The sequence below is a fragment of the Apis florea genome, unplaced genomic scaffold (assembly GCF_048593485.1).
Source record: "Apis florea isolate Af1SG1 unplaced genomic scaffold, ASM4859348v1 contig_3081_pilon, whole genome shotgun sequence".
NCBI classification, from domain to species: Eukaryota; Metazoa; Arthropoda; class Insecta; order Hymenoptera; family Apidae; genus Apis; species Apis florea.
Window position 1 is genome coordinate 3,291,569 of NW_028256703.1, and position 21,319 is coordinate 3,312,887.

At 27.4% G+C, this 21,319-nt stretch overlaps 4 protein-coding genes and 2 long non-coding RNA genes across 17 annotated transcripts in view; 2 read left to right on the forward strand and 4 right to left on the reverse strand.

Annotated features, from left to right (window-relative positions):
- Window positions 1-7,730, reverse strand: E(Pc) (Enhancer of Polycomb). Of its 2 annotated transcripts, XR_015292337.1 has the most exons (11): window positions 7,039-7,730; window positions 6,059-6,197; window positions 5,725-5,966; window positions 5,366-5,622; window positions 5,145-5,280; window positions 4,737-5,039; window positions 4,341-4,492; window positions 4,127-4,261; window positions 3,073-4,047; window positions 2,713-2,964; window positions 1-419 (listed from the first exon to the last, which is right to left on the reverse strand). XR_015292337.1 is itself a non-coding variant. In XM_003694967.4 (10 exons), the coding sequence occupies exons 1-10, from the start codon at window positions 7,189-7,191 to the stop codon at window positions 2,847-2,849; spliced, it is 2,610 nt and encodes an 869-aa protein (XP_003695015.1). In that variant the 5' UTR covers window positions 7,192-7,730; the 3' UTR covers window positions 2,162-2,846. The 2 variants fall into 2 exon arrangements, 1 of the variants encoding a protein (XP_003695015.1); XM_003694967.4 differs by lacking the exon at window positions 1-419 and having other exon boundaries at window positions 2,162-2,964.
- On the forward strand, window positions 7,572-10,286 carry LOC100864050 (uncharacterized). 7 transcript variants are annotated; one of them, XM_086909275.1, is made up of 7 exons: window positions 7,592-7,963; window positions 8,460-8,514; window positions 8,600-8,721; window positions 9,078-9,197; window positions 9,282-9,452; window positions 9,527-9,891; window positions 9,971-10,286. In XM_086909275.1, exons 3-7 carry the CDS (start codon window positions 8,625-8,627, stop codon window positions 10,100-10,102), a joined length of 885 nt encoding a protein of 294 aa, XP_086765401.1. In that variant the 5' UTR covers window positions 7,592-7,963; window positions 8,460-8,514; window positions 8,600-8,624; the 3' UTR covers window positions 10,103-10,286. The 7 variants fall into 7 exon arrangements, with proteins under 7 accessions (XP_086765397.1, XP_086765401.1, XP_086765396.1 ...); XM_086909271.1 differs by having other exon boundaries at window positions 7,572-7,777; window positions 9,078-9,452; XM_086909270.1 differs by having other exon boundaries at window positions 7,780-7,963; window positions 9,078-9,452.
- Window positions 10,096-12,340, reverse strand: trsn (translin). Its single transcript, XM_003694974.4, has 5 exons — window positions 11,425-12,340; window positions 11,016-11,115; window positions 10,737-10,952; window positions 10,580-10,659; window positions 10,096-10,523 (listed from the first exon to the last, which is right to left on the reverse strand). The coding sequence occupies exons 1-5, from the start codon at window positions 11,494-11,496 to the stop codon at window positions 10,287-10,289; spliced, it is 705 nt and encodes a 234-aa protein (XP_003695022.1). The 5' UTR covers window positions 11,497-12,340; the 3' UTR covers window positions 10,096-10,286.
- Window positions 12,329-14,595, forward strand: LOC116414621 (uncharacterized). Its single transcript, XR_004225152.2, has 3 exons — window positions 12,329-12,511; window positions 12,758-12,864; window positions 14,309-14,595. It is a non-coding gene; the product is annotated as an uncharacterized LOC116414621 (long non-coding RNA).
- On the reverse strand, window positions 14,229-17,091 carry LOC147657535 (uncharacterized). Of its 3 annotated transcripts, none has more exons than XR_015292342.1 (5): window positions 15,788-16,004; window positions 15,120-15,263; window positions 14,857-14,964; window positions 14,590-14,747; window positions 14,229-14,473 (listed from the first exon to the last, which is right to left on the reverse strand). It is a non-coding gene; the product is annotated as an uncharacterized LOC147657535 (long non-coding RNA). The 3 variants fall into 3 exon arrangements; XR_015292341.1 differs by having other exon boundaries at window positions 15,041-15,263; window positions 15,788-15,920; XR_015292340.1 differs by lacking the exons at window positions 15,120-15,263; window positions 15,788-16,004 and adding an exon at window positions 16,998-17,091.
- LOC100872535 (synaptic vesicle glycoprotein 2B) overlaps window positions 16,384-21,319 on the reverse strand; it is a 13,728-nt gene continuing 8,792 nt past the window's right edge. For 2 of the 3 annotated variants that reach the window (XR_015292339.1, XR_015292338.1), the window contains 2 exons: window positions 17,625-17,895; window positions 16,384-17,328 (listed from right to left, as the gene is read on the reverse strand). The gene's annotated coding sequence lies outside the window, so the exon portion shown is untranslated. The remainder of the gene's footprint in view (window positions 17,329-17,624; window positions 17,896-21,319) is intronic. The other variant, XM_086909266.1, reaches the window with a different exon arrangement.

The window sequence follows — 21,319 nt, forward strand, 5'->3', positions numbered from 1 at the left end:
CAGGATAAAATTTCTTTATTACTCCTCCTCTAAAATCGTCTCGAATTCATAAATTTTCATACACATCGCTGTGCGCCTACCACAACAACATTAATTACAGTTATTTTTTAGTTAATTACCTAAAAGTAAGAGATACAATAAGCGTAATTATTTTTATATGTACAATATATCTTTTGTTTGTTTCTTATTATGATTTTATGAAGTCTCTCTAAAATTTGCAACATTTGCACCATTATTTTTATTTTTCTCTTGATTTCGTATTACGGCTTGCGAAAGAATTTTTTATTGCATACTTGGAAAAAATTATTATGTTTTAAATCTGGAAAATGACTATCGGAAATACTCTGCCATGGCCGTTTGTAAAACTTAAATTATAAATCTTCAGTCCAAGAGGCTTAGATATTTATCTTGATCAGTGCCTACGAATTTCAAATAAACAATAGACAATGAATAAAATTGTTTTAAAATAATAGTAAAAATTATGCGACAGATACTCTTGAATTTCGTCAATTCCAAAACTCATATATTTAACGATCTATTTTATGTAACTATATGTACTTTTTTTTTACATTTATCATTCCTATTAGCCACACAAGAATATGAAATTATAATTGTAGAAAGTATTTTCTTTTAAATAAAACAATTATTTTTTCCATATCATTAATTTTTAAATAAAAACATTTTAGAATCTCACAATATCATCATATTTCTTATTAACTTATGTTCTGTTCAATTCTTATATTTTAATATAACACATACATTGCTAGATAGAATCGAAGAAAATAATATAGAAAGACTAAGAAGAAAATAATAATGCGCATAAAGATATATGCAGATTAACTTCAGTTTTGTTGGTTTTATCTAATGATAATTTAATTTTATCTGAAAAAATCAAAAGAATATGGTTATGTATGAATAAATGCCAAAATATTTAATTTTTAATTTTCACACAATTATACCAGTAGATTTCAAAAACTATTTGACTGCAGGAAAATACAGATGCATAAACAATATTTTTGTAGCAATAATAGTAAAAATTCATTAATGTGAAATTATATATTTGATTTAAATAGGACTCTAATAATTGCTTATACAAAGTTTAAAAAGATTTAATATTCTAATATTTACTTTATATCTTCAGAATTCTACTGGTATGAATAAATATATATGTATAAGTTATACCCACTTTCACAAATAATGTTACTTAAACCTTACTGTAAAGTACTTAAAAAATTAATGATATATTACTTTATTGCCAATTTTTGCACAAAATAAGTAATTTTTAAGCCAATTAATACATATAATATATCATTATAAAAAAAAAATTTGATTGATTGATTGATTGATTCTTTCATATTTTGTATGGCAAATGAATTCATTAATCATTGTTATTTTCATAACTCGCAATTATTAAAATGAAAGGTGAAAATTTTTAAGTATTTTTTGTAAATATTTTAAATCTTAACATAATATCACGAACTTGTCAGTTTGTAATATAGATTCTTGTAGTACAAGCTTCTCAAACGCAACATTACAATTTGCTTTCATATTTTACATTTAACTGTAATTCATTATATGTTATTAAAATAGAAATACATGACTTTTAAGCCATAAAATAATCAGAATCTTCTGTATTATACTAATTTAAAGATTATTACTGTTAATAATAGTTTCATTATTTCACAGCCTGAAATCTTCTAACATATTACTACTGTAAAGAAATAAATTGAATATTTTTTTAAATATAAACTGAATTTATATACAGTATTGAAATAAACATACGAATCCATAATACATCAAATTAATTTGAGACAAAATGTATTAAGAATATTTATAAAAGATGTATTATACATTTTTTTAAAGAAAAATATCTATTCTATTTCTAGTATATATTTTTTTTTAAATAAAATTTACAATCATAATGTACACAGAAATATTATCTACCAAAAGTTTAGAGATTTCATATTGCAAAATAATAATTTAAAATTAAGTTTTTACAATTAGTTATTAATTAATTTGTTAATAACTAATTTTCTTTTAGATTATTTCAAAAATAAGAATACCAAATTGAACGCACAAAATTTTTGAAACCTCTAAAAGAAAAAGTCTCAAACATAACTCTCTATATAATATTTCTGCAATAAAAATAATTAATGCTGTGTCTGAGAAAGCTTGTAATTTAATTTTAGTTTATTACAGATGTTCCAACAGTATCATTTGCATATGAGTAAAAAGATGACAAAGGAGTTCTGCCAAGTTTTTGATAAAAAATAAAGTTATCATTCTGTTAAATATAAAAGTTTCCTTGCATTGAACAAAACTATTTTTTTATTTTAAAAAACAGAGAATACATATATATATATTATTATAAATATATATATTACATTATTTCAATATTCATCTATTAACATTTAAGAAAATATTTATATTACGAAATGAAGAAACATAACAGTAGCCCGAAATCAATGTTAAATTTAATATACAGGAAAAAAAAAATAGAATGAACTGATTTTGTGAAGATTTAATGAAACACTGACTATGTTGAATAATAATGTTGTTCAATTAGCAAGGAAACAAACGAGAAATGAATTAGAGTTTAACTCTTTTGTGATCTCAAAATAACATAGTATTTGCAATAGAATTGACATTTCCATTGTCATCGCCATAACAGGCAACTGATCAGAGTATTTTTGCAATCGAATCAAGCCGTACCGTTTTTTGTATTAACGAGCACGTAGTATGTTCAGTCTCCAAAAGGTAGACAGACATAGATAAAGTTAGCGAAGATAAAATTAGCGAAGCCCCCAGTGACGTATTGGCGGCAACAGGGGTGCCGATAGCAGGCATCATGTCACTTCCATCGCTAATGAATTTGTTTTATTTGCTCGTACAAGTTGCTGTTGCTGTGGTTTACCATCGCAAGTCGCACTTTCCACTCCATCCACCTTCATATCCATATTTTCACTATAATTAAATATGGAATTTTTGATAATATATATTTTTATATAAAATATTTAAAAAAATATATATATATATATATACATTGCAAATATTAGATATACAAATATTTACCTATTACTATTAAGCGTAATTTCCCCGGACGTTGGGATTTGTTGCGTAGACGCTTGACTTTGCGTCTGTTGTTGCTGCCTTGCAAGACTCGCCAATTTGCTCTGTGCGATCAAGCCAGGTAGCAGATTGGACGGCGGATGTTTTTGTGGCAGAACTATTGTTGACTGATTATTCACGACATGAGTGCTATTTGAAAGATTATTAGAGTTATTTATATGAGGCAATGGTCCATTTTGATGTCCATTGCCAAAGTTTGTAATTGTTCCACTAGTTGTGGTACTTGCACTAAACACTCTAACTCCAGCACTACCACTGCCACAGCTGCCGCCATTCCTATTATTCGTTGGACTAGTCAAGGATTTAGACAGAATGGAAACAGGACTGCTGTTGTTTGGTAATTGTCTGTGTTGTTGCTGTTTAGACTGATTCGATTGTGTCTCGATTGCAGCATTTGCGCATTGCGTAGATACTGCATTTGATGTCGTCGGTTGATTGATTGTACATGAGAAAGACGACGGGACTATAGAACTTGTAGAAGTATTTACAACACTAAAACCACTACCACTGCACTGAGGCCGACTCTGCTGTGTTGCAGGCTGTGCAAAAAGACTACTAGGTAGCGGAGTCACAACAAAGTGTGAACTGCCCAGTTCGTCTGTCCGCGTATCGTTAGAGTTATTGTCCGACAGTCCACTAATACACGCACTACTAGTGATACTTGCCACGGCAAGATCAAAGTCCGATACAGTATCCGGCGAGAAATAATCAGCAATATTAAATTCTGATGTAAAGGGTGGTTCATCTCCTGCACGATCAGGTTCTACTTCCACACAAATAGATGTTGCTTCAGGCGGGAACGGATATGGAAGCGGTTTTGATTGAGTCAATATTGGCTCTATATCTGAGTCCGTATCACTACTTTCTTCACTTGGACTATGCACTGACACAGGTGGAGTCTTTGGTCGGAAGTGTAACCTATATTATAAATGAATTAATAAATTAATAGATTATTTTTTTATTCTGAAATGAAATTTCTATTTGTTGTTTAATATACCACTCTTTCTTGACTGAAGTTGTTGATGTGGCAGTTGTATCGGAATCCACTGGTTCCCGTTTTGGTTGGTGTATCGTGAAGTCTAAAGAAGACCACATATCATCCATATCAGTTGAACAACGGTCCAATATTACTCTGAAATTAAATATTAAATAATATTATTAAAAAATGTTATTTTTATATAAACATAAAATTTTTATAAATTTAAATATACCTGCCACCCCGACCAATTCGCCGTCGCGCAAAACCAATACATTTTGGTACGGGTTTGCTGATGCTGGTCAGTGCAAACCTATACTTCTTATCAGCCATGCCCCCTTCGTTTTTATCACACCAAGGCCAATTTCCAAATCCACCTGATACAGGCTGCAAAGAGAAAAGCTCTATATCTACAATCCTGAAAAAAAGAACTTTAAGACTATTTCCACACTTTTAATATAATTCACGACGATTTTCATTGACATCCATGATATATTAAATAATATAGCTCGCATAAAATTAGAAAAAAATCCTGTTTTAAATCCACATAACATTTGGTTTACATCTGTTTGTAAAAAACCATATGTAAAAAAGAAAAATTTGGGAGAACTTAACAGAGAACAGCACTCACTGGTAGATAAGTGCTATTTCTATTTCGTCGGAAAGCGAATTGTCCCTCATCAGCGATGTCTTCATCATCGCGATCCGAGGGAACTGAGGGCTGAGAATGTGAATGTGATGGAAGCGGACCATCTTCATCTGAGCTTATTAGCGGGTCCAGCCCGCCTCCAAGAACACTAGGCCGACTTCCTCGACCACCTCCGCTACCTGTTCCACTGCGTACACCATTATCTTCCAAACTTCCTCCTCTACTATCAGTTTTATGTTTCCTTTTCTTGTATTGTCTTTTTTCTTTTCTGGGTACTACTTCATCCTAAAATAAACAATATCAAATATATCAATAACACAAAAAATATATCATTATTATAATAATTATATAAAAATTATACGAAGAAAAAAATATATTAAAAATACTTACTTTACTACAAACTTTGTTCGCCCAATTTTGATGAACACCAAATTGATTTGTAAACAGTGGAGCAAAAGCAGGTCTCGGTGTCTTCAATGCCGATACTTCCGCCAATATTTGCCCATTAAAGTCTTGTGCTTGATATCTGTACAGTTTTTTTAATTATATAAAATTCAAAGTCTAGTTTTTCTAGAGGAAAATACAAAAGGTTTGGAAGATTATTTCCACACCTTTTCTCATATACTTCAATTGTAAGATGTAAATGTTCTCGCTTGGTTTTCTCTCTTCTTTTAACCATTTCGAAAAGGGTAACTGCTCTGCTAAGATCTCTACGGAGCTTCAGCATTTTTTCGTAACTAGTTTCATCGTTTTTGCGATTTTTACGTGTTTGCATTTTTTCCGTTTTACGTCTAAACGCTAAATAAGGATTATTGGCAGCTGAACCAAACCGATGTTCTGTTTTTACTGTTAATAATAAAGGATGTTGCTGAAAAAAGAAAACATCATGTGATCATATTAATAAATTTTTATCATTAATTATCTATTACACAATTACACAAATTAAAATTTATAATATGTAAAAACTTACTGTTTTAAGACGTTTATTTAGCCAATAATCAAACACAGCAATAATTAAATCATCATCTTCTTTCAGAAGTGCTTTAGCTTCATTAAGAGTGACTACAGTTTGTCCTGAACTTTTTTCCAAGCGATCCATCATTTCTTCAAACTGAAGTGGAGTCAAATCCATTTTACGGCTTTGTATTGCAACCCATTTTTCATCTTCAGAATCCATATCGTAATCCGGAATATCTTGTTCCATTGCAAAAGCTTTAAAAAAATTCCACATAATTATTAAATTATTAATATTACAAATATAATTAATTATTGAATATTAAACTTAATTTATTATATTTTCTTACGCTGCATATGTATAAGTTGACGAGGTAGCTTATAATCAGCTGGATATATCTTATCATAAGCTTCTACATCTGTTAAATCAGTTACTTCAGGGGTAGGAATGATTAAACCCGTGCATATTGCTCTTTGCAAGTGATGTTCCTATGTAAACAATTAATGCAATAAATAATATATAATTTGAAAAACCAGTTAAAATTTTTACTTTTACATATATTACTGTAAAAAGAATAAGAAAAATGATGTATCACATTTAAATATAATATATAACAATGTTTAATAATATATTATCAATAATATATTTGTAAAAATATATATAGAATATATGTCAATAAAAGCAAATGAAATATATGTAAAATGCAAAAGTAAAACAGAAAATAAATCTTTAATAATATAATCCATTAAATAAAACTATATTATATTTCAATATATATATATATATATATATCATTGTCATTTTTTCATTTAATATATTATTCATTTAACATATTAATAATGAATTAATAATAATATAAAATATGGATAATATAGATTAATATAATATTGATAATCCAACAAACAATGTATAATTAATCGCTTATTGTTTATATATTTGAGAAAGGAATTAGAACAATTATTGCTCAAAAATTATATTGCAAGATATATATGTAAAGAAATATAACATTTTAACTTGAAAAAGCTTAAAAATTAAAAATTCTTATACGTTGAATAGCAACGTTGGAACATCTATTTTGATTCTCTCATTAATTTGATATATGAAGCTGACAACTGGCAATAATGGTGTAACAAGATATATAAAAGTATAAAGAATAACAATAACATAAAAAATAATGTTATCAATTACGTTTAACAATAAATATAAGGAATTTCTATACATAATAATGATAAGAAAGGTGCCATCTGCCGGTTGTTTACGAAGATGCGCCTGAGAGTAAGATGGCGGACAGGGGAAACATGCTGGAAGAAGGCTGAACGTTCGACTTACACATTCCTCCTCCTTTTCCATGCCGCTGGGCATTTGGGGCAGAGAACGATTAATGGCCGAGTAATCTGGTAAATCCGGTAATTCCTCGGCCATATAAATCGGCATGGGTTTGGAAGCGTCCAGGGCACGGGCCCTGAACGACAGCTTGCTCATCCTGCGGCTGGTTCGCGTGTTGACAACCGAGTTGGCTGGTGTCGAACCGTGAGGCCAGTCGGATCGGCTCGGGCCTCGGACTTAGGGAACGTGAACCTGACTGGGCCTGGTTGGGGGCCCTGCGGCCGTAATACCCGGCACAGAGAGCGCTCAGGGCCTCATCGTTCTCCGGCCATCGCGCTGGAACACGGTCACTCAGTCACCAAACGAGATATATCACTTCGAAAACATGTTTGCGTGACACGGTCCCTGCTCAAAGCCATCATGGCCGACGCACAGCCATTTAACACGTTCAGCTCGAGCAGTTCCGCGATGCGACGTGCGCCGCGCGGGAATCGGCTTGCTACCGCCACCGGTCGACTCACGAGCGTCTATTGGACGCTTAGCATTTCCCCTCAATACAAGTCTCGTTCACACTACCTAGGATTATCATAAAATTCAAAAATCAATGGAATCAAATTTGTTTAAAAATATTTGTTGATATTGATTGTTTATATTAACAATAAAATTAAATGCTGTATTTAGATTTTGAAAGTTTTTGAAAACACGTGTTATGTTTATATGTTAATTATTTGACGACATCTAAGTAATAGTTTTCTTTAACCTATATCGTTTTATATTTCGTTTATATATGAAAAAAAATTTTTAACTAAATCATATTATTAAAAAATATTTATAAGATTCCAATTAAAAAAATACATTTAATAATTTTTCACTTTAAGTTAACATTTTTTCATTATGTTATGAAAATTTCAAAAATATGATAACTATGGTATATATTTATATCTGTTACATTAATAATTAAATAGTAAAAAGATTGAGAATTAATTAAACTTAATAAGAATTTTTTGTTATTATTATAAGATAAGTATGTGTTTTGTATTTTAAGTACCTATAATTTACGCAAGCGTCGCATATGTGAGGATATTTCAAATTTTAAATTTTTCATGAAATACAAGAATTGAAAATTAATTAATTTTATTAAATGACATTATTTATTGTTTTAATTTACAATATCAATATTAAAATTAAAACACAATTTAGTTTAACTAAATATTCTTCTAACGCATTTTAACATTTCATAATATAAAAAAATATTCCATTTAAATTTTCTTAGATAATATATTTATGTGTTAAAATAAAGAAAATTAGAGAAATTTAAGTAATAATTATATTATTATATTATGAAAATTAATGAAAAGAATTGAAATGTAAATGAAAAAATATACATATTAATATTTACAAAAAATTCCCTTATGTTCTACAAGAAATGTAGGTTAGATGAATTGATGCAATATATCGAAGCAATAAATCTAATGACAGGTATCAATTATATTACTTTAAAATTAATATTAACGACAGTTAAATATTGTGTGTTTTATTTAATAAAAAAAACCTTTTATTGAAGTTAGATCATATTCGCACGTGTTGATATGGCGCAGAATATTGCAATTCTGTCCACGATTCCTAGGTTATCTTACCATCTTCAAATGCAACTTCCAAACTTAATGATATTTGACGTTTCGCCAGGTATTACTTTTGACATACACTTTCTTTCATACTAATGAGCTCGAATATCTTCGGCTCACAAAACTAGCAAGCACGTGTTTAAACGCACTTTTATTACTACGTTTTTCCGAATACTATATTTGCACATTTGAGATTTAGTTATTGGCGGAAAACTCACCCTGTTTAAATTCCTAACACGTTCTTTGAATATAGTTACATTACGATTTACATATTATAGTTTTTTTTAATATTTTACTGCAAAATTTTCAAAAATTATTTATAAAAACCTTTTTTTTTGATTTTATATAGTTTTATTATATAATATATTTATGAATATATTTTTCGATGGATTAGAAATTGAATTTCTTTCATTTCAGATAAATATGATACATTATCAAAATTACAAAATGCAGATATATTGATAACTGATTGCGATTTATTTTTACCATATACAAATAAATTACCATCTTTAAAGTGGGTACAAACAACATGGGCTGGTATTGAACCATTAGCTTCAAATTTAAAAGATAAAAATATTAATTATTCTATTACACGCTTCTCAGATAAATCTTTTGGTTTAGCTATATCTGAATATGTGATAGCACACATTTTTAATTTTGAACGTAATCAAAAGCAGCAATATCAAAATCAAAAACACAACCAATGGATGAAAGATGGAAAAATTTCTGATCATAGACTTATTTGTGACTTATCTGTAGGTATTCTAGGTTTAGGAAATATTGGCAAATCAAGTAATTATTTATTTTATAATAATATAAAATATAATAGTTTTATTTATTTTATATAAAACTTGCAATTTTTATAGTTGCAGAAAAATTAAAAATATTTGGAGCAACTGTATGGGGAATGTCAAGAACACCACTTAAAGAAAATTTAAATTATCTTGATGAACATAGAACAACTGCATATCTGTCTGAAATACTAACAAACTGTGACTATATTATTAATGTTTTACCATCTACACCTAATACTTTAGGATTATTAAATGGAAATGTATTACAAAGTTGTCAAAATCGGGGCAGTGTTTTTATCAATATAGGTCGAGGTACAATTATTAAAGAAACAGATTTATTACATGCTCTTGAGCAACAATGGATTTTAGGAGCAATTTTGGATGTTTTTGAAGAAGAACCATTATCAAAAAAAAGTAAATTATGGACATTACCACAGGTAATATTATAATAAAGCATAAATATTAGTATTAGTTAAAATTAAATCCAGCTTTAACTAATTAAATATTTTTATATAGGTTACTATTTCACCACATATCTCAGGTATATCTCGCGCTCAAGATGTTGTGAAATTTTTTATTCAAAATTATGAGAAATATATCAAAGGTGAAACATTGTTGAATAAAGTAAATTTAGTAGAAGGTTATTAAATATAAATAGTTTAATAATATGTAGAAATTTTCTATCAAAGTTTTGAATACTTTTAATACAATATAAACTTAACTAAACTTATTAAACATAATTTTATGATTTATAAAATAACTATTTTAATAATTTATTATAATATATATTATAATATATATTATTATTAAAAAATATTTTTTGAAAAAATAATTATTCTGTTTCTTGAACAACTGGACTTGAAAATGGTTTCAAACCTCGTATTGTAAGATCATAAACTACTTCTTCCACTTTTTTAACAGCATATTTTAGGCCATCAAAACGTTTTCGTAGAGAATCATTTTTTAAATTTAAAAGTCTAAAACCTGCATTTAAATCATTTACAAAACGTGCTATTTCTATAGGTCGATTATAATCACCATTAGTAACACTATTTACAGCAAAACGACTCTGAAATATAATATTTGAATGAATAATGATAATATAGTATTGCATGATATACTTACCAATTCAGCAGACAATTGTAGTAAACCCATTAAGTAATCTTCTAAATCCAAATGAAAACCATCTTCTCTATTATTTTTAACTACAAATACATATTATCAATTTTGAATAAAATATATAAATAAAAATAAAATAAAATTTATTTAAACAATTACATACCTCCTAATATTTCTGCAACAGTTTCTTTGGTAACCAAAACTTTAATTTCTAAATATATTATTAAGGAAGCTAAGAAACATAATTTTTGTGTAACAAAACGCCATTGATCATGAAATCTATAATATTGATCTCTTGGTACAACTTCTGCAAGTCTTATATAGTTTTTACGTACATCTTTAAATAATTCTCTTGATGTTGCACAATATTGAGATACAACTATAAATGGGAAAAAAATAATAAAATATTTTAGTAGTTTTATAATTAATTAGACACACATACTTATGTTTTCTTCCATGTTATTTTCATTATGAATATTTTGCAATATCATCAGAATATCTCTGGCACTTTTTTCAAGATTTTTTACAATAGCACGGATTTCCTTTGGCACAAAAAAAAAAATAATTTTAATTTTCTTCACATATAATATATTTTTAATTACTATTAATTGACTATTTTAAAAAATTAACGATGTGATATGTCAATATATTCTAACCTAAAATGTTTATGAAATTAACAAAAGAAGTATTTGATAAAAAATAATTCATATTATTTATAATTATGAAATAATTTATTGAAAACTAAATAAGATAATGTGATGTTTAAAAAAACTGTTAAAATAGTATTACAATCATTTGACATTTACATTATTTTGACTTAATTTTAATATATATAATATATTAATATATACCTCTCGCAATTCTTCTTCGTTATTTAAATAGTCCTGAAAAGAATTAAAAATTTCTGAAATTCCATCACCCATATTTTTTAAAGTTTAAAAATTTCTGTAAAAAAATTGCACGTTAATATTTTAGCATAACACTTGCGATAACACTTCAATATCTCCAATAGTAAACAATTTATATAATAGATGGCGTCATCAATTGTCAAATTTTAAATAAACATATTATTATTGTAATAAATACAAATATATATAATATTGATATATCTTCATATTTTGTATTTTTTCATCTTATAAACATAATCTATAATAAATATTGATATAATATGAATGGAAATTTAATGTATAATTTTTTTCTTACTATTATTACTATTTCGAAGATACACTATGGTAGAAAAATAATTCCGCGTAAACAAAAAATAAATCTATATCAATTGCAATACTATATAAATTGATATCATTTACTTACCATATTTGATTTAATAACGTATTTCCATACTCTACTAAAATCACTTTTGAATATTTTTTTAAATATAATTTTTTAAATATAATTTTATTATGTTTGATATATATGTATAATATATTTAAATACTACTTAGACATTCAAAAATAAATCTAGAAAAAAAGTATATAATAATATACTTTATAAAAAATTTTTTTTTTTATCATAAAAAAAAATATTTGATATGACGATATTACATATCAAATATTATATGTATTGCTATATAAAATAATGATTAACATTAACTAATATAAGTATAAAATTTGCTAAATGCATAAAGAATTAAAAAATTAAATAATCATTTTTTATAACAATGATAGTTACGATAGAAATTTATACAGATCGAGAACCGAGTCCGTAAGCGCGTAAGCTGTAAGCTGCAAGGTCTCGTGCGGTATATAAATAGAAACCAGTAGGTCCTGCTGTGAAGTCGAGGAAGGTGGTTGGAATTCTACAGGATGCCTCTACGTAGCTCTTAGAGTATACCTCAGGGAATCTGCGGGCGTGTCATTGATCCCAATACACGCGTTCAAGAATCCGAACGAGACTGACTTTATTGAAAAGTTTACGCCCACGTTTACGAGCTCACAAGAGGTGTGATCAATTTTACTAGAAGTTATTGGATAAATTAATTTGATGGAAATAACAATGATATTTAACATTGGTATTAATATCAAAGATAGTTAATCCTTTAAAAATATCTTTCATTACTATATTATACATGATAAAATATATTAAAAATTTCACTTCACATAAAAAGTTAAAGATTGAAACTTGTATCTTTAAGCGTATTTATATATATATTTTTCATTTTTCTTATGGCCATAATTGATTCAAAAGGATAGATGTCCTTGTTGATGACCTTCAATGCGGTTTAAACATCTTCACGCTTCATCTACAATATCCCAAGGTCACTGCATTGTAATTCCAGCTAAGAAGTTTTACAGGTAACGATGAAGTTGATTAATTTAAACGATTAATTATTATAAAAATAATAGAATAATTTTCAGAAAAATAGTTTTGGATTTAGATTTTTTTCTTTTTTAATATATTTTTGTATGTATATCATATTTATATTTTTACAAATAATAATATATATAAACATATATGTAAATATTAAATAATAACAATTATTAAAATAGTAAAATTATTTGCATTGACGTATACATGTAATTACTAATTAATAGATTAAAAACAAGTTTATCGAAGAGAAGAAAAAAGATGATAGAGATAAGAAAAAAGAAAGCTGGACAAGAACAATCCGTTAAACATTCAATTCTCAAAGCATCAATCTTAAATAAAATTTTAGATTTTTGTAATTGTAGATTGTTGTAAATTTTTTTTATATCAATGCAATATAAATATAACATTTAATTTTATTTGTACAATTTTATCTTTTGAAGATTTAATTCTTGTAAAACATATTTTATTGCAATTAATCTATTAATACGTAAAAGCTATTCTGCATTTGAATCAAGTTAAGATTTATTCGAAATTTTTGCATAAAATTCATATATTACGAAACAGATTCAATTCGATACATTATTTTCTTTCTTTTTTTTTTTTTTTTAGAAGAAAATAAGCCAAAATTGCAAGCATTTGTGTATTTAGCTAATTCCAATTTAAAATTGATGGTATGGATCTTTTTAAATTAAAGTTTCAGACATTTGATAAATGTTATAATTAATATTCATGATTTTTCATGAATCGTTATCGTCATGACTGTTATACGAAGCGTAAGAGGAATCTAGTAGCTTCTCAATATTTGTACGTTAAACAGGCTTCCTTACTCGTTTTCGTCGCGCTAATGTCAATACACCGATAGAGATATGCAAACATGAATACACCAACGAGAGAATTGTTCGATTCCTTTAACATCCTTATTAAATACAAAACATTAAATTGTATAGTTTTTTAAATTGCACTACTCTTTGATAACTCTATCGTGATTATATTCTTATCGTGAATAATACAACGTGACGAAGAGTACAAAAACGATGCACTTGTAGTTTGCATCGAAATTAAACAAGCAATATTATACAAGAGACCAACTCATTTCGAAGCTGTGTTGCAGACAGAGCACGTCGATGTGAATAACAGTTAGTGTTCAACATACGCGTAGCACACGTGAAATGCATCAGCGTAAATGTCAGGGTCATCTGCATACATAGTAGACTTTCAAATAAACGTCGATTAAATACTGATACTTTTACTAAATTAATATAACCAAGATACCAAGTTTATGCGATATTAATAGATCATAATAGTTAATAAATCATATAAATATTAAGGATTCATAAAAAAGCGAATAACAGATTATTAATTGAATTTAATTAATTGAATATAAATATAAGAATTAAAAGATAAAATAGTTTATTTTAATATGTATAGTTACGAAAGGGAGACTTCGTAGCATCGTGATAAAAAAATGTCCCCGGGCACTACTTTTTTTACATCACTGCTGGAGAATTTCCTACCCGCTGGCTGCTCGCCATTACGAATCACAGTACTGGCATAATATCGAACCGTTAAGAGCCAAGAGCGCAACAGAAGAATCTATGGAATCCAAATAAACGTTTTGAAATTATATCGTGTATTTTTTTACAATATTAAACAATATGTATTATAAAGAAATGTATGTATGTATAATGAATTAAATATAAACAACTTACAAAAAATCATATCCGCTAGGATATTCCATTTTGCAATTTTCTTTCGCCTTTGATACTATGATCTTCTTTTTAATTATATTTCTATGAGAAAATATGTATCGGCATAATTATTATTTTTTAAATTTTTTAGATTGACAGTGTAGTATAATATCGTAGATCTGTGGTAACGAAAAAACAAGAATGTAAAAATTTTGCTGATCCGAGGATTGTGGATAAAACAAAAAGATTATTTTGGTAAAAATAAATTGAAATTATACGCATATATACCACGCATATATTGTGAAGTAGAAAAGCTCCGATATTGTCAGCCCATATACAATAAGAGAAAATTCTGAATAAGAGGATAACTCGGTACAAATGAAATGATAAATGGATCTGCAAAAAGAGATCGTTAAAATAGTAAGAATTAAGAAACAGTTTTCTATAGAAAGATATCAAAGAACTCCAGTACTTCGCGTTCAGACACGAGAAGCAAAACACATCAGCAGGGAACCAACAGGTTTGACTTGCTGGACTAGTTAATAAATTACCGTAGTCCGCCGCCATCTTCATCTTCAAAGTTGCAAATGAGAATTCGAAATATTGTCAATTGTAAAATAAAATTTCTTGTTACAAATCCGACATTCTGTCAAACGAATAAACAGGTTTTCTATACCTAATAGGAATGCTTATTCCTGAAACGAATATGTCTAATTAACGAATAATGTTTAACATTAACTCAGTTGGCCGTTATCTCATGCAATTATTATATTCATATTTTAAAAAATTTTATTCAGAAAAATGATAAACGTTGAAATTGTTGTATTGAAAATTCATTCAAATATTATTATTTCAAAAGATCACAATTATTGCTATCAAATTACAACTTCTTTGAGCATCTATGTCTTGTCCAACCGTCCCTCTATCTACACTTTGGAGAACATTATGATGTTTCACAAATTTGAGTTTCTTGATTTTTTTGAAAATCGAATAACAAAAATTGAAAACATAGATATGTAATAATTAAAATTTGGTAAAATTATTATTGCTTTCAATTGTTTATTATTTTTACGGTATATTTTAACATTTAACATGTTATATATGTATTATATTATATATAATGTGCATAATTTTGATCCATTTTTCGCACATTTCACGCAATCACAAATAGCATAAACATTTATATTAGCGATGCAGCTGGATAAGTGGGTAGACTCACGTAGTTCGTACGACCTTCATAAAAACTCGTCGATCAGAGATTGCCGGGAATGTTGAGTGAGAACTCGCCGTCTACGGGGTGGCGAATAAAAAAGTAAGCGCCTACCTTGGCAAACGAGACACTGATACTAACTACCATGTTGATTAAATGGTAGTACAATAATGAAAGTAAAAAACGACACTAACTGCGCGAGGAAATGTACTAAGTAAACAAATACAACGACATCTCGGTTACAGTTATATTTTGGTATGAAAAAAAAATAGGTCTCCATTTATAGATCAAACAGACCAAGATAATCTATTTATAGACGTTGCCTTTTATTTCTATTAAGAAATTGTTTTTCTCCAGACAATGCAATTTGTTAAAAAAGCAAAAAGAGGAGAAGAAATTTGCAAAAGGAATTCGAACCTTCTTTTTTTTACAGTGTTGAATTAATGACTTAAAAAAAATGGAATGATTTCTGAAAAATGAAAATTTGTGCGATTGCATTCAGAAATTCACTGATATATTAAAAAGTTCTAGCGATTTTGCGAGGATTCAAGGTTCATGCAAGAGAAAGATAGAGACAAAGAGCAGTCCATAGGTTAAGTCCCCACCTAAGAGACCCCAAGAAAAGATGCTGGCCGCTCTCACGTGGTTAACGCACATAGATACATATATTATCCTGGCGCGCGCACACCTTGGCCTCCCGTGGTTCGGCGGTTAGTGGTTAGTGGGTGCACAGGTTGCCGATGTGCGCACATACCGTGCGTGTTGTCAAGGTATGCCACAGGCCAATCCGGTGCCACGTATACCAATCACTGTTTTCGTTAACCGCTTCCTCACATTTTATCTTTCGAAAGACACGTGAGTTTTCGTTGTCTTTCCCGACTATGTGGTTGATTTCTTTCGTTCAATCACATAAATGACCGTTCCTCTGCCTGACCGTTTCGCGTGCTATTGTCTGTGATGTTTCTGATATCAGTGTAATGTGCGATGACACGCGGGAAAACCCTGGATTGTTGAAGAGATTTCACAATGAACAGGATGTATTTACAAATCTTTATTGGCGTGACGTTAATCTAAGTGGGAAATCGTTATTAATTCTATTTGATTTCGAAAAACATGCGATAATAATTTTGCCACGAGTGCAACAGATTCGATACATTAATATTCATAAGTTTGTCCGATGTGAAATGCTCCAGTTTTAAATGAATAAGAAAGTTTTTACCCTGGTGAACATTTAGTATCCGGTTGAGCGATCGTGTACATTGTAATTACGATGAAACGTCGATATTTTAATTCTTGGATATGGAACAGCTTCATTCCGAAGCATACGGATGCCACAGGAGAAAGTGAAACATTCGGAAACACGAAATAACCAAGCCTTTGTCGATGATTCTGACTTTATGTAACCGTGCTAGTCAGACATTGCACGTGCGGTCGTTAAAGTCTCCACGCCTCTGTTGGTTCTCGCATTGAAGTTTCTCGAGGACGTTTCTCTTTGGAAGTGAACGAGTAATTTAATATCAATGTGAATTAAACAGTTGACCGAATTCCTCCTGCAATAAATATTGAAATTATATTGTAAAAGCATCGATAAAAGTGTTCGACTGAATATTGTTTTTTTTTTTTATTCTTTCTCATTTATCACATAATGAAATATATAAAAAAATATATATTAAAAAAGAAAAAAATAAAACAATAAAATAATCCAAAATAAAAAATATGATAAGAAAAATATTTAACAATAAGAGACGACTTGAGAAAAGAACGAGAAGGAACAGAGAGGAGGAGCAAAAGATAGAAGAAGTGAAGGTGGAGGAAGAACAAGCAATGAAAACATTTAAACAGAGACCTTCGTATTATTGCTACAGGAGGAGGAGGTCCTGTGCCACGAGAGAGGCGGGAACATGCCTAGCGATTTGAATACCAAATCGCTGCTCTTGTGCAATTCCTTTGCTTTTTTTTTATTCCCTCCCAGTCCCTACGACCTCTTCACATCTACCTGCGTGCCTTGCGTATTTTTAGGCATGACACGCTTTCTTTGTGCCGTCCGAAGCACTGTCGTAAAAAGAGTTCCTTCGAAAAAACTTCATATGCCAGCAAGATTGACTTTTCCTTTATGGCTGCATGGCATAAAAAAAAAAAAAATAAATAACAAATTTTAATTAAACAATTATTTGTTTAAATTTAAAAGCAAAATGTGACTAGAATAAAAAAGAGAAGATATTCTTAAAAAGTTACTTCTACAATAAATTAATTCATATATTAAACATAAAAAATACGTGAGAGAAATTCATGTTGCAAAATTTATCAAATGACAATATAATTAAATGACTTGACTAGGGGACAGAGTAACTTGATTTAGCCTCTCCTAGGCTTTGTCTGTATATAAAGAACGGAGACATAGCCTAGAATAGGTTAGGTCAGGGCTCGTTCAACATGATTATCTTCATACTACTTCTTATAACTACTTCTTCTCATCCAAGGTCAAGCTCAAGGTCAATAAGCAATGGAAAATGTCAAAGGAATATTATAGGTACAATATTTCTTTAAGAATTTACATCTCCTAAATTAATAATTTTGCTTGATCTCTAACTTAATTATTTAAAACTATATAGACTAGTGTTTTATTGTACTTACATTTATGTGTAAAAGATATTTAATTATATTTTATCAAGTAAAATTTATATTTTCATATATTTTAATAATTTTCTATATCCACTTTGTATATGTATATACGAAAAGATTCTTTATTATTTAAAATTTACCGATAAATACTTTTCTTTGAAATTTACAATCGATAAGGAAGAAAATATTCTTTATACCGACAATAACACTTCTTTACCTTCTACTACTGATAAAGATAGTAGAACAATAAGTAGTTGGAGAGAAAACAAGAAAAATATGTTATTCTACCAAATTTTTCCTTTTATGTTCTATATTTCTATATTTAAAAATTATATCTAATTTAATTCATTATAATTTCTGATTCTGAATTTAAATTAATAAAGTTAAATTAAAAAAAATAAGATCTTTTTTTGTTACATATAATATATTCTTTGTATCTATATAAGATAAGAATAATTATAGAAATTCAAAAATAAATTATTAAGATATTAATTATTAGAATATATTTTATAAGTTTGTTTGAAACATCACATAATTATATTTGAATATTTAATTGTTCAATAGAGTAAAAATAATTATCATAATAATAATCAATAATAAAATTAAATAATTATTATAATTAATTATAATCATAAATGATTTTCGATTTCAAAAATTGATAAGATTTTATTAAATATAAAATATTAAAATATTAATATTTATAATTATTTTAAAAATAATATTAAAAAAAGAAATCTGTTCTTTTTTAAAATATAAACAGAAGGTATATAATATCGATAATAAATTCATTCTTCTTATTTCAAATATATTTTTTACTAACTTAAAAAGCTGAGCGAATACAGAATTTAAATTTCCTTGTTTGACTATTCTTAAATATTTCTGTCATTTATGGTAGAATTATAGTGGAATAAAAGATATACATACATAGATACATACATAGTATCTGTAGTGTCTAATTCGATTCTCGAATTGCAACTGCTCGCATCGATTCGTCAAATACTTTCTTTATTTGATCTTACTTTACAATTCTAAATGTTTTTATATCATTTGTCAATATTATAAAATAAAACGTAGAAATTCTTTCAAAATTTGATGTTTTTTTTTTATACGATATACAAGCTGTATCGGTTCGAGAGATCGAATTCAATTAAAATGACTTATATATGACATTAATAACGATCATAATTATTATGACAGTCAATATTACGAATAATTTACTACATATTGCCATGAAATTTGCAAATTAGCATATCGATTTTTTCTTACAAATTATATACAAGTTCTTGTGAAATGAGTGCTCTAAAAGTATTATGAGATAAATATACATTTATATTTAGAAGCTATAATTGCAATCGTTTCAACGATTTTCTTTTATATGTATTGCTGTATTATAAATTAACCAATTCATTATACATATCTTTTATGAAGCATTGAATCACTTTATTCTTTTATATTTTGTTTTTTGAATCTTCCGAAAAACCTATTCAAAAATCGCAGTTATTGACACATTTGAAAAACAAAGCTATCAGAAATATTTTAAAAATTTATTCATATGTTTTTTTCTTTTTTGATCTAAATAATTTTTAAAACAATAATTTAAATATCAAAGTTTTTCGTATGTAAAAAGTTAAATATTAAATCTGCTCATATTAAGAAAGGAAAGAATTATATATTTTTTATGATAGAAAGCATAGAAAAAAATATTTTTAATGTAACTGATCAAATATAAAGAAGATTTATTTTATTACTCTGTATCTATCTTATAATTAACAGTCTGTATTAAATCGACTGAATGTTTTATGAGTATTTAAATGAATGTTCTAATACGCAATATTCTACTACTTTTTCAAATTAATGTCTTTTAATGAACTATTGTATTAGCAAATAGTATTATAATCCACTTTTTTAAGTACTGGTTGCATAACTTGATAAATATTATTTTCCATTTATAATAATAATTAAAATGTTTTACATGATCAACAAATCAATTATGAAAATATTAATGAATTATGCAAAATAGATATTACATTAAAAATGCTATATGTAAACAAAATAATTCGTAATTTAATAGAATAAATATCTTTTTTTAAAAAGAAAAAATAAAAATTGCAAGTGTTTTATTCTGAAATTGAATCATATACTTAAAATAAAATATCGTGGAAATTTCTTAATAGAAGGTGCAACCAGAATTAAGTTTCGAAAAATTAAAATCTTTTTCTTTTCTTATCATTAAACAATGTGCTTCTGTCTATTTAATTAATTAAATATTGCTTATTTAAAAGTCAAAAAGCAGTCTCTCTTATAAAATCAAATATAAAAAGTACGATGATTATCAATTGATCTTTATTTTTAATTTAAACAGAATAAAACAAAGAAATAAAATAAACATTTAAATGTATAAAAAATGTTATCAAGTACAGAACATAATACTATATATTACTGTTATATCTTTGAATTAGATGTCAACTTTTTATAATATCGAAAAAATAAAAAAGAAAAAGAAAAAAGATTGTATACAATTATTTGCAATTATTCTTCAAGATAAAAATAATATTTATGTTTAAAATATAATTGTATTAATTATATATTATTTATAAATCATTCTCAAAGTATTTTACATGATAAAATGTAAAATACTCCTTGAAAGTTATATTATCTGATCATCATCATTATCATCTGATCAACTGATAATCAATCCGTAATCAAAATATTTATTATTGTTGTCCAATTACATTCGCTAAAAAAGATTTTCAATTATTAATGATTATTTAGCAGTTTTCTTTATATATATATATATATATATATACTGCTATTTTATTAATTTTTGAAATTTAATCTTTTATGATTCCTGGTACACTTCTAAATACGTTTATTCTAATTAAAGCCTATTAATCTAAAGTGTTCGTTCATAAGTGATAT